Here is a 12,119-nt window from a genome sequence, read left to right on the forward strand (position 1 = left end):
GGTTTAGTTTTATTTATGGTGAAGTTTATTTTGGGTATTTTTAAGTAATTGGTATCTATAATGATGGTATTTTTTTATTGTAATGTTGTACGAATAAAAAAAGTTAGTAAATAAGTTTAAAAAAAACCTAAAAGTAGGTAGGCATTTATATCAATAAATAGATAATGATAATGATAGTAAGAATTTAATACAACTGCCGTGAATACGTCTGGCCGTCTGGCCTTGATTAGATTTGTTCACTCTTCCTCTTCCTGTACGTGTACGCCTTACACAACAGTGAGCAATCTACCAGTCCACAGCGCACGCGCCATGACTCATTCAGCCAAAAGTCAATTTTCCCGTAAAATTAATGTGGTGTTGTGCAATGTCATAGTAAAACAAGTAACGCGAGTCACGCGAGTGTTTTAACTTGTGAAAATCGTCATTTAGATTTTAATTTTCGATCGTGTCGTGTGAAAACATAACCTAAATAGATATTAGTAGCGGGAATAAATTCGGTATAAACTAAATTTATTTATAAAGCATTTCATTTACCAACGGATTATACGCGGGTATTTCATTAGGTCACTCGCTATGGCCAAACGGCAGCTTTTAAACGTAATTTTGAACCCTAGTGTTCAGAAAATACAGCCCATAAGGCCATTAGGCAGCATTTATCATAGGAAACTAAGCACCAAAGAGGTATGTTATGTTTACATTATTTTTTTGTTATTTTAATAATTGCCCAATATGCACCGCTTCATAATACTAAAAATAAATAAAGGAATAATAATAATTTAGAGTATAATTATTTATATATTTATTTGGGACATTAATTAAGTTTAGACACTAATTTAAGGCACTAGAAAATGGGTCAAGTATGTATTTGTCAGAAGTGTCAGCAAAAAGCGCCTGTACACGAATGAACGATAACATCAACAGTGGCTTAAATTTTGCTCTTGTATTTACTGCAGGCGGTTCATTTATTTTCAAATAATTCGCTTATTGTGGCATTTTTTGACTAAAATGTGTGAAATATATTAATTGTATTATGTCTGAACCCCTAAACCAACCTACCTTATTACGGAATCACCACACAACTGAAACCGTCCTAGTCTTGTTGTAGACTTACCTACCTACTTTATTATCCTATAGAAAGTTCTTTTCAATTTCAATATTTCGATTTACAATTATGCGCATGTTTCAGGCCCCATTTGAAGAGATAAAAATCCCACTAAGTGCTGGGCAATTAGCCGCAAAACTATGGAAGGGTAAAGACAACAACAGTCGGCCTATACTCGCGTTGCACGGCTGGCAGGACAACGCGGGCACGTGGGACCCGCTGATTCCCATGTTGAACTCGGAACGTCCGATACTGGCGATAGACTTCCCTGGACACGGATTATCTTATCACATTCCTCCCGGTTAGTACCTATTCATATTCGCATGAGCTGTTTGTATTGTATACCCATGCAGTGTATACACATTCAACAAAATGAAATATTGTGTCACGATGGAACCATGTCAAATTAGTTAAAAAAATTACGATTTGTTTTCTAATGGATCTTGGACATGACCTATTCCTTGGATTATTTTAAAGCGGGTCACTCACGTATTATTAAGTCGATCCCGGAACATGTTTCGATCCAATTTACGAGGACCGTCTTCATAGACGGTTTAATATGTTCGAGTCTCGCGGGAGTTTTATCTTCCTTGGTTACCTTCCTTCCGTTCCGTTAGGTATTTTAAAATTAAGACACTACTCGTATCTATGGCACTAATAACCACATTTTTTTTTCAGGTGTTCACTACTACCCTTGGGAACTACCAAGGCTGATATACGTATTGAAGAATCATTTCAAATGGGACAAGGTTTCACTGCTGGCGCACTCTATGGGCTCTATCGCTAGTATGAGATTTGCTAGCATATTTCCCAATGATGTGGACTTTTATGTTGCGATTGACAGCTTGATCATGGACGACTATGACTTAGACGCAGTCATAGAGAGATATCCCATCTACATAAAGAAAGTTGAAGCAGACCAACTACGATTGGGGACGGAGCCACCTAGCTATACACCAGAAGAAATAAAAAAGATTTGGCATATGGGTACAAAAAAATCTGTCGCCTTGGAAAGTGTACAGTACTTAATGACTAGAGGTCTAAAACCTTCAAGTGCAGACCCAAATAAATATTATTTCTCTAGAGATGCTAGATTGAAACATATTTTGTTTACTCCAGAAGATAAGAAGTTTGTGGAAGGGGTTGCTAAAAGATTAATATGCCCTACATTATATGTTAAGGCAATCGACTCACCTTATGCAACTGACGCGTTCTCTGTTGAGATGAGGGAGACACTTGAGAAAAATAACAACTTTGAATGTCACTTTGTGCCTGGTACACATCATGTTCATCTGAATAATCCTGAAATTATAGCTCCACTCATTCAACAATTTTTACAAAAACATAATCTCAAATAGTGAATTATGTTACCTATTATATTCTAATACAACAAATGTTCTGCACTATTAATACTTCTTAGTTTTCACACGGACCTCAATGTTTCCATAAAACTAGTTGTAAATGTGCTTGTTACCTTAATTGAAAGCTTTAATTTTATGAATGTGGTGATATGATAAATAAATAAAATATTGTTATTATGTCAATGTTAACTGTTAATATAATAATTTATTTCTCAGTATTATCCTTACACATTAATATAATGAACTAGTAACAATAAAAATATTAATAAAACTTGAATGATTACTTCATCCATCTGAGTCATCTGTATTTGAGACTGAATTGTCACAAATATGAGCACCTTTCCGAAGTGGCAGGACCTTGAGCAATGTGTCTTGCCATGGCATTCCCTCGCTAATCTTCACAACTATTTCAAAAACTGCAAAATAAAAAATTATGCATTTTCCAATTCTAAGAAGTAAATCATTAATTGCTGTTTGTATGTATGCTTGGTTTTATACCATGATCAATAGTCAAAACCTTCCGAGTCTTCATATTCACATATTTGTCTAGCGGTAACTGTCCATGTCTGATGCTTTGTTCCTGAGCAATTTTATGACACAAGCCCTGTAATAATAAAAGGTAGACAGAGTTATTTATGAAGATTAGTCACATAATTAAAAAACAACAACACCTCTCTGTATTGTAAAAAATCATTACTTTGGTACAACCAGGGGTGTGTCCTAACACAATTGTGTCAGTACCTTATGTTGATTATGGTCTACAAGTCCTCCAATAATGTAGTAGGTATTTTCTTCAAAATTTTCTATTACATTTTCTGATTCACTTGTGAGGTAAACTAAATTTTCTTTCGGAAATAGGTCTAAGTAATTTTCATTGTGAAACTCGATCTGAAACAGAAACTTTCTTTATGCAAATCTTCTATAACCAAATATATTCTAATTGTAGATCCTATTGGATTCCATAGTAAAAACTGTTTAAGATAAAATAGAGAAGTAGGGCTAAATGTAGGAATCGTGCAATAGTGCTAACCACCAATTGTTTTTGTTAATATGTAGCTACTGGTGAGAACCTGTAATTGGCTTTTTGTATCATATTTATAAAACCTATAGACATGTTAACAGCTGTTGGATCTCCGAATAATAATAAATAAAAATAAAAATAAATAAATAAATACTGAAGTGTCTTTTATAGTTAAGTTGGTTTATAGTTTTTTTTTCACGGACATTACAATTAATTTAATTTAATAGGTTGACAAATTCAAATCAATTGATTTCCAGAAAATCTATTTACATACATATTATCTGAACATAAAAACTCTACTTACATCCCAATTCTCATATCCGTTATGCCGTGACATCTCAGATTTAGCTCTTTCACTAAAACCAGTGATATGAAACTGCAACGGTGAAGCAGATCTTCGATTAACAGAATAGCACCTTAAAATTTGTTTTACAACTTTGAACCTATCCTTCTCTATCATTAGATCATCAAAACTGAGGTCAATTATTATTCCTGTGGACTTTTTGGATTTCTCAAATTTCATTTTCTTCAATGACTTTCTGCTGGGCCCGAGATCGATGTTTGCTGCACGTGCCTCCTGTCTCCTCTGCTTGGCGCGGGCCTTTTCTCTAGCTCGTTTTTCCTGTTTGTGATTCTCCCATTTTACTTTCTTCAGCCATTTGCGCATCTGGTTTTTCGTAAATGGCCTTGGAAATTCATTGCCATCATCATCTTTCAAGCCAGGATCCACTTTAATATCAAAGAGTGTGCATTGATGAAAAGTAGCCGGTTCAATTTTGTTTTTACTTGCGATATTATCGATCTCGTCCATTTTAAGTCGTAAGGATGAATTATTTAGGCATTTCAAATTTGATACAGTTTAAATCATGTTATTGTTGCTATACAATTCAGAAAAATAAGGTAACAATTAAGCGACCATAATATATGCTTAGGTATTTAACTTTGGTTATCTGGCCTATCTCGGGTAACCACTTTGTTTTGACAGTTGCGAGTGTTGCGAGTTGCGACGTTTCGTAACTCGTCGCGCATGTAGACGTTCGGATACTTGTACTATGATGAGTTAAGGTCCTACTACACGTTCGGACCCGAGGTTACCTGCTTCAGTCCAACTTCCGTCATGCAAAAATGTTAAATGTGCGACGCGCGACTCAGGATTTTTACTACTCAGAACAGCGTCATCCCGCTTGCGATTTGTAAACTAAATTAAACGACATGAATCTGAGCCCATAATCCCAAGGAAACGGCGCGATTCAGGAACTTTACTATTTGTTTACTATACTGAACAGCGCCATCTAACGTCTGGGTTCGTTATTCCAAGAAAAATCTTGATACGTTACCATAGACATAGTATATTGAGGTATATACAAGTAAGTTATAGACGCGCCACTGAGCGACCGGGGGTAAGAGAAAGAATATTCATATATAAAATTTGGGCAGCATAGGATTTTTTCTCTTTCACTCTTATAAATTTCGGTATTTCGTCATCGCCTACTTCCTATGATGCCACCCGGTCGATGATAAGGACAAAGCATGGCACTATTTTCTCTTTCCTCATATAGGAATCCCAATAAGACTATCTTTCTCTATCAAAGAGGCCCTTGTACGTAGTCATAGACAACGTAATTATCTTTCTTTCTTTTCTTGTATGGATGGTATAGAAAGGATCGCAATCTCTTATGGCAGAATTGTTGTAAAAGTGACCGCGTTAAGCTTTAAATAATAGTTCCTAATCTCTCCGGGGTGGCGCTAGTTAGGCTTTGGGACATGAGTATAACATGAACCATATAAGGCAACAAATAACCCGACCAAATTACGTAGGTTGTTTTTGGTAGTATTTCGGTGTATGGTGGCGCCGCCTAATTACTGTTTTTTGATGGACACTTTTCATACATAGAGATTTGGCTCCTTTATACCACAGAACTAGGTAAGCATAAACATTCTAGGTCTGTGCTTTATACAGTCTCCATGTTTTCTTGATGGACTTTAGGGCGGTGTTGCCCGTAGCCAATGTCACGTAAAAGGGTAGGAATAGGAACAAAATAAATGCTCTTAGAGCACGACGCTGTTCGGTGGTTGTTGTAGTTGTCTCGTAAAACCGATAGCTGGATTTTACGAGAAGCACGTGGACTACCGGCCGTTGACTCCAAAATGGTGGTTAAACACTCTTTGAGATTAATTCTCCATTCACTGCACACTACCACATTAGATTATTGTATAATAAAGCTATCGATATTACACTTTATACAATATTATTGAGCAAAAAACAAAGGAATTAATCACGAGGCTACTATCAAGATGGCGTTCGAACCGGAAGTCCAACGTAATTCTCTTCTCTTTGATAACTGCAAGCCTTCTGCGAGCAGTGTTGGCCGAACACTAATTGCAATTAACCATTAACCAGTACAAATTGAACCGTAAACCATAGTTGCAGTTTACGGTTCAATTTGTACTGGTTAATGGTTAATTGCATTAACGTTTCGGCCAACACTGACTGCGAAATGTAGACCTCGCGCGTATGGCTTAAAACTGAATAAATGTATGGCTCCGGCATTTTGATAAATTTCCAAAAACTGCATCGACAAAAAAATCTATTTAATCATTTTTGCTTAATAAGTTGAAATTGAGACCTTCGCTAACGCTAGTAACGCTCGGTCAATTATGTAATAGGTTTGGATCTCGTGGCCTAATGGCCAAAGTAATCTTTGCAAGGTCATATTCGACAAAAAACATATTTATTATTTTTGAAATGAGTCGTTACAAAACTTAGTTTAATACGGTTCAAGTTAAGAACACAAAATCGATGCTTTTTCCGAAATTTTCGCTGAACATACAATTGATCCGCCGTATATTCAGTATCAAATCGGTAGGTAGCTCTTAATAAAGTCTTTCTATACTATACTATACTATATACCATACTACCATTGACCTTCGTTTGATCCGTACAGTGACACCGTCTATATTCAAAATTTCTGTACAAGCTGCACTAAAGTTACCAGCGTCGAGATAACGTTAATGAATATGTAGGTATCTAGGTACCTATTGATAACCCCATGAACCATCTCTCTGAGTATCTTTTAGTATCGCAGCTGTTTCGTATTAGCAGTCGTATATTTTAACTCGTTGAATGACGAGGAAAATAAATATCACTTATTGAAATTTTACTTAGATACACGGTCAGAAATATTCGATGTCTAACGTAAGTACCGGCCTACTTGAATAATTATTTACCACACCACACTCGCTCTGAAAGGGTTTCTTTATTAAACAGTAGAAATTATTGCTTTATATCCACAAGTGTGCAAAGTACTTTGATGCTTTTGAGTTGTTTCTTCACGTCAGCTGGTGGCTGCGTTTGCGGTTCATTTTGGAATCATTCGCTTGCTAGTTGCAGTGTACCTAAGCACGAAAGTTATCGACAGTTGCTCTCTTGTATACCATTTTTAACTATTTTTGCTTTATGTATTATTGCCTTAAATATCAGATAGTAAAATTAAGTTCATAAGGCGAGCAGACGATAGGTAATTTTCTTAATCCAGCACACGTAATTATAGATGATTGAAAGTTTTTTTGCAAAATATACCCTTTTACTTAATCAAGGTAGCAAATAATCTTGTGAAACTTACCTTTACTACTTTTACGGACTTAACGAACGTGACTTTACGGGCTTTCTCTTTAAAACCTGAAGATTCTGAAGAATAACTATCTCAAATTATGCAAGCCGGTAGGAGTATTAATTAGGTATATAGTTCTATAGACGTCCCGTCAGTGGTCCCTACGACAAAGTCGCGTAGGTAGATACCCAGTAATCCCAGTATAATAAAAACCATCTTACCTAGAGACATTCTAACATTTATATACAGACGGACAGATACCAGCTATGGGGCGGTTGCTTCTCCGAGGATCCCTCAGCATTACTACGGCGGCTGAACGATTCGCTAGCAGTCGACTCCCGTTTGTACAGAGAAGACATCGCTGGCAGCCGGGCCTGGGCGCGCGAGTTGCGCCGCAGCGCACACCTGTCTGAACAAGACAACAGCGCCATCCAACTTGGACTTGATAAAGTAGGTTGGGTTTTCTCTTGACATTTTATAAGTAGAACACATTTTGCCACACACTGGTTGGCCGTACTGAAACTGTCGGAACAGAGGGCCTACCGCGAACCACGTCCGACGTGTGGCCTCTCTGTCGCACTTGTAAATTCGTACGTATGTGTGACAGGGGTGGCAACACGTCGAACGTGGTTCGCGGCAGGCCCTCAGATACCAGCTACAGGGGTGGTTGTTTCTAAGAGGATCGAGCCTGACAACAGCGCTAGTTAGACCAAGCTAAGTTGACAGCGATTTTGATAGCCCAGTACCTATATAGATAGCCGATAGTGCAAAACACTTGCACAGCCTGGGCAATCAAAATCGCTGCCAGCTTATCTTGGTCTAACTCTACTGAACTTATTTTATCAAGTTTTATTAATTGGACTTTTTATCAAGATTGAGTAGGTACCTAACTACCTACCTACTGTAAACCTTATCTCGTTTTAATAAGGTTTACGAATGGTAAGTTATCCGTGCCGTCAGCGGGCCGTATTCTGGAACATGAAATACGCCTCGGTTGCCAAATTTCTTACACTAAAGGCGAATACTTGTACCTAAAACCCTCTGGGAATGTTGATCAGTGAGAGCCTGTGTCAGATTACTCTAACGAACAGTGTGAGTTATAAATCACTTCATCTGACTTCATCTACCCGACACCTTTCATAAAATTAATTGCAAGTTCATACGATGGGCCTGGTAGAGAAATTTTTCATTATACCACAGAACCTTGCTAAATAAAATAGCTCCTAAACCGTTCAGCTAAGTACTTAGTTGAATTGTCAAAGTCTCCCCGATTACATGAATCACGGATATGTTATAATACTTTATATTATTAGAATTCTCAATCATTATCATCTATACCTGTCTTGTATCAAGTTTCGCACCTACCATAACGCGTCCTTCCCCGATTCCCAGGTAGAAAAAGACATCGAAAAGGAACTATCCCAAACCGGTTGCCTCAACGACCCCGAAGAGGACATCCACTCAGTGGTTGAGCGGAGACTGCATGCGCACGCGGGCGACGCGGCGCTGCGCTTGCACACCGCGCGTAGCCGCAACGACCAGTCGGCCACGGATACTAGGCTGTGGATGCTGACTTCGCTGCCGACGCTGGGTGCTGCTCTCAAGCAACTTATTGAGGCATTTTTTTTAAATACCTACTACCTACTTAAATAAAATACCAGACATCTCAGACACAATAACCGTCTCGATTAATGGTTTGTTTACAGGTTCTAATTAAGCGAGCAAGCGACGAATTAGACATTATCGCTCCAGGTTATACACATCTCCAACGTGCTCAACCAATTCGTTGGAGTCACTTTCTATTAAGGTATTTCTTCGTTTTTATACATACTTTGCACTTTGTATTTTTACTTGCTTCTAAACCAGTCCATGGAGGAAATTTATTTCACAATTAAACACATCCCACATCTTTTCGTTGACTGACAAGATCAGCATTTAGAATCTTCTGATCATTGTAATTAATACTAGCTAGATATATTTACTTCTGTTGCTGATCGACGCTTTTAATACGTTAGAATGAACTTTTTTTTCTTCAAAAGTCATTCATGGGGTCTCCGTGACGACGCAATGAGGCTGGAAGAGCAGATGATCCGTCTCTCAAGGTGTCCGCTGGGCAGCGGCGCTATAGCGGGCTGTGCCCTACCGATCGACCGCACCAGGCTTGCTCGATCCCTTGGGTTCCAAGATATTACGCCCAACTCCATGTTCGCGGTATCTTCTCGAGATCATATTGGTAACTCAATGTTACTTATTTGGTTATTTAATTGTTACAATTACGAGAACCTACATGCTGTATTTACATGTAGGTTATTGGAGTTAGAGGAACTAACAAACTTCATACCAACATTAGATTTATTAACCAAACTTACTGTTGTTCCTTTATATTTCAGTGGAGTTCCTAAACTGGGCGGCCCTATGTGGCTTACATCTCAGCAGGCTATCGGAAGATTTAATCATTTATAGCTCACAAGAATTTGGAATAGTCCGTTTTTCCGATCAGTTTTCCACTGGCTCCAGTCTAATGCCACAAAAGCGGAACCCCGATGGCTTGGAGCTGGTCCGTGGTGCCGCCGGTCTACTTCTTGGAGACAGTTTCTCGTTCAGCTGTGTCCTTAAAGGGCTACCGAGCACGTACAATAAGGACTTGCAATCTGATAAAGAGTTATTATTCAGATCTTATGACAGATTGCTCGATTGTCTCGAAGTCACAGCGGGGACTATTTGCACAATGGAGGTTTGTGTTTCTAATTGATCATTAATATCATTATTAGTATAATTCTCTGAAGTTATCATTTCTATTAATCATAATTTAAAAACGTTGGAAGCTCTCTTTCTTTTCGGGCTCTATTATATATAGCCTAGCCTCTAAGACACAAATACAAACAATGGTCCTTCGAACCGGATTGTATTTCGTCTTCGTATTTTTCTGTTCTAGCTAGAGTGGTTTTTAATAAAAAGTGACTGCGTTTAATTTTGAGATCGAAACATATTGCAGGTGAATAGCAGCAGGGCAATTGGCTGTCTCGAGCCGGGCATGCTGGCGACGGACTTAGCACACTCACTGGTGCGACGTGGCGTGCCTTTTCGCCGCGCGCATCACTTGATCGGCGTTGCCCTGCGACGGGCTTCGGAGCTGGGCGTCGACTTGCAGGAATTGCCGCATAAGGAATACGTTGTTATAAGGTAGACATAAATTTATCATTAGAAAAAAAAAGGATCGATTAAAGTGTTTAGCTGTTATTGTGTAACTAGTATTGGTCACGGCACCCACATGAATCCATTATAAATACTCTTTATTTACATACAAGATATATACAGTGGTACTACGTAAACGAAATTAATAACTAGCTTAAATCTAAAATAGGCCCTTGAGGCATTGTACCACGGATGCTGGCGGCATTTCCTCGCTGTATCGCAATGCTGATACGTTGTGCGAGGAAGCCGCCAGCTCTTCGGTCACCAGTTACGTCAACCAGACGCTTCGCGATTTCTGCAAACAACTTGTGCGCGCTGGGACCCCATGGATCTAGAGTTTCAACTACCTACCTAGAGTTTGAATCCATTTAATGTTATTAACGAAAACGAGACTGTACCTACCCCACTCCCCCGGGCATTACATAAATACTTGCTGCAAAATTTACTTGGTTTTTTTAAAAGTACAGCTGCCTATATTTTCTTTACTAAATAATATTGTATCTTAATTTTCAGTCCCGAATTCGGTACAGAGAAGGAGCTGGCCTCCGTGTTCTCGTGGGAATCGAGCGTGGAGCAGTACTCGAGCGCGGGCGGGACAGCCAAGCAGGCCGTTGAGCAGCAACTAGAAGCTCTGAAGGACTGGCTGCGAGGGCAGCCGCCCTGCTCTGCGGTCCCTAGGCCGGATGAAACGCCGTACCCTTGTGGTCTCAAATAAACTAACACATTTACGAAGTGATTAAGGTGAACATTAATAAACTACAATAAACAAGTGGCGGAATCAATTGTATTTACCTTCATCGACTTTCGTGACCCGTATACCTACTAGAAGTAGAGCTTGATTAGACGAGATTGTATATATGTAGCGTAGATACTTAATTTTAAACGAACGCTCTTACCTAACGCAAATCAGTAACAACAAGGTAAAAGTTTTATTATGTAAGAATTTTGGATTATTTTCTCAAAATTAGGAATTTAAGACAATTGCAATGTCAAAAATGCTAGACGAGAAAGAACAACTTTTATTAAATTAAAGACTTATTTAAGACAATTTTATGTCACAAGCGAGACACAAGCAATATGGAAATAGCCAGTAGAGACCCGCCTACTGCGATCCAGACAAACGGTATTAATAGGTAGATGTAGGTCTAACCAAAGAGTAGTATTGGTCTAACTATTAAGGTAGGTCCAAACTAATTAGGTTTCTTCCTACTTCGTAGTAGATGTCTTATTTGCAAAGATAATATATATGCTAAACAATATCTTGGATAGTTTGCTCACGTCACAGCTAGAACTGTACGGATGTGATCTATATGATGGTCATTCTTGTCTACGTGTCAGAGTGATAAAACGGTGTCCGTCACTTTCTATCCCGCGGTGTTAAATAGAGACGGTTATTTTGTCAAGTGGATAAAGCCATCCATAATACGCCTGCTGAATAAACAACTTTTACGAAGCTACGTGAAATTAGTCTATTTATTGAACCCACACACCTACGCTGTAATTTCACCATGCAACGAGACACGTCACGCTGTTATTAGTCTACATCCCCTCATCGATTATACATATAGATAGACAAACCCTTAGCTTAGACTGTGACAATAAACTTTTGATATCAAAACACCATTTAGTAAAACCCTGAGTTGGGCTCATTAGATTCTTATCGACGGGTCCAATTATTTGCAGTTGCAATAATAGTTTTTCATTTCTCATGCTCTGAAAGAGGGTCATTGTTGTTCTAAAAGGTGTGCAGAAAATGATACGTGTCTGCACTAGAGCATTTTACGTTCGAAGTACGATTTTTTGAATTTTTTTACGATAAGCAATTAGGG

General features: G+C 38.4%; 3 protein-coding genes across 3 annotated transcripts; 2 read left to right on the plus strand and 1 right to left on the minus strand.

Annotated features, from left to right (window-relative positions):
- The first annotated feature begins 265 nt into the window (after positions 1-265).
- LOC134742135 (probable serine hydrolase) lies at positions 266-2,646 on the plus strand. Its single transcript, XM_063675099.1, has 3 exons — positions 266-681; positions 1,187-1,403; positions 1,781-2,646. Exons 1-3 carry the CDS (start codon positions 574-576, stop codon positions 2,458-2,460), a joined length of 1,005 nt encoding a protein of 334 aa, XP_063531169.1. The 5' UTR covers positions 266-573; the 3' UTR covers positions 2,461-2,646.
- Positions 2,647-2,648: 2 nt separating this feature from the next.
- On the minus strand, positions 2,649-4,461 carry LOC134742136 (tRNA methyltransferase 10 homolog A). The gene is made up of 4 exons (XM_063675100.1): positions 3,789-4,461; positions 3,205-3,351; positions 2,962-3,067; positions 2,649-2,879 (listed from the first exon to the last, which is right to left on the minus strand). The coding sequence occupies exons 1-4, from the start codon at positions 4,293-4,295 to the stop codon at positions 2,749-2,751; spliced, it is 891 nt and encodes a 296-aa protein (XP_063531170.1). The 5' UTR covers positions 4,296-4,461; the 3' UTR covers positions 2,649-2,748.
- A 2,121-nt stretch (positions 4,462-6,582) lies between these two features.
- Positions 6,583-11,047, plus strand: LOC134742137 (argininosuccinate lyase). The gene is made up of 8 exons (XM_063675101.1): positions 6,583-6,680; positions 7,345-7,545; positions 8,488-8,712; positions 8,802-8,902; positions 9,135-9,328; positions 9,486-9,829; positions 10,091-10,278; positions 10,804-11,047. The coding sequence occupies exons 1-8, from the start codon at positions 6,672-6,674 to the stop codon at positions 11,003-11,005; spliced, it is 1,464 nt and encodes a 487-aa protein (XP_063531171.1). The 5' UTR covers positions 6,583-6,671; the 3' UTR covers positions 11,006-11,047.
- The last annotated feature ends 1,072 nt before the right edge of the window (positions 11,048-12,119 follow it).

Source organism: Cydia strobilella, chromosome 6, assembly GCF_947568885.1.
Source record: "Cydia strobilella chromosome 6, ilCydStro3.1, whole genome shotgun sequence".
NCBI lineage: Eukaryota > Metazoa > Arthropoda > Insecta > Lepidoptera > Tortricidae > Cydia > Cydia strobilella.

Coding starts and splice junctions, on each gene's coding strand:
- LOC134742135 (XM_063675099.1), top strand. CDS start 574: ATGGCCAAACGGCAGCTTTTAAACGTAATTTTGAACCCTAGTGTTCAG. Junction 682..1,186: donor GGAAACTAAGCACCAAAGAG/GTATGTTATGTT, acceptor CGCATGTTTCAG/GCCCCATTTGAAGAGATAAA. Junction 1,404..1,780: donor ATCTTATCACATTCCTCCCG/GTTAGTACCTAT, acceptor TTTTTTTTTCAG/GTGTTCACTACTACCCTTGG.
- LOC134742136 (XM_063675100.1), bottom strand. CDS start 4,295: ATGGACGAGATCGATAATATCGCAAGTAAAAACAAAATTGAACCGGCT. Junction 3,352..3,788: donor ACGGATATGAGAATTGGGAT/GTAAGTAGAGTT, acceptor TTTCTGTTTCAG/ATCGAGTTTCACAATGAAAA. Junction 2,880..2,961: donor GGTTTTGACTATTGATCATG/GTATAAAACCAA, acceptor TTTATTTTGCAG/TTTTTGAAATAGTTGTGAAG.
- LOC134742137 (XM_063675101.1), top strand. Junction 8,713..8,801: donor CTCTCAAGCAACTTATTGAG/GCATTTTTTTTA, acceptor GTTTGTTTACAG/GTTCTAATTAAGCGAGCAAG. Junction 8,903..9,134: donor TGGAGTCACTTTCTATTAAG/GTATTTCTTCGT, acceptor TTTCTTCAAAAG/TCATTCATGGGGTCTCCGTG.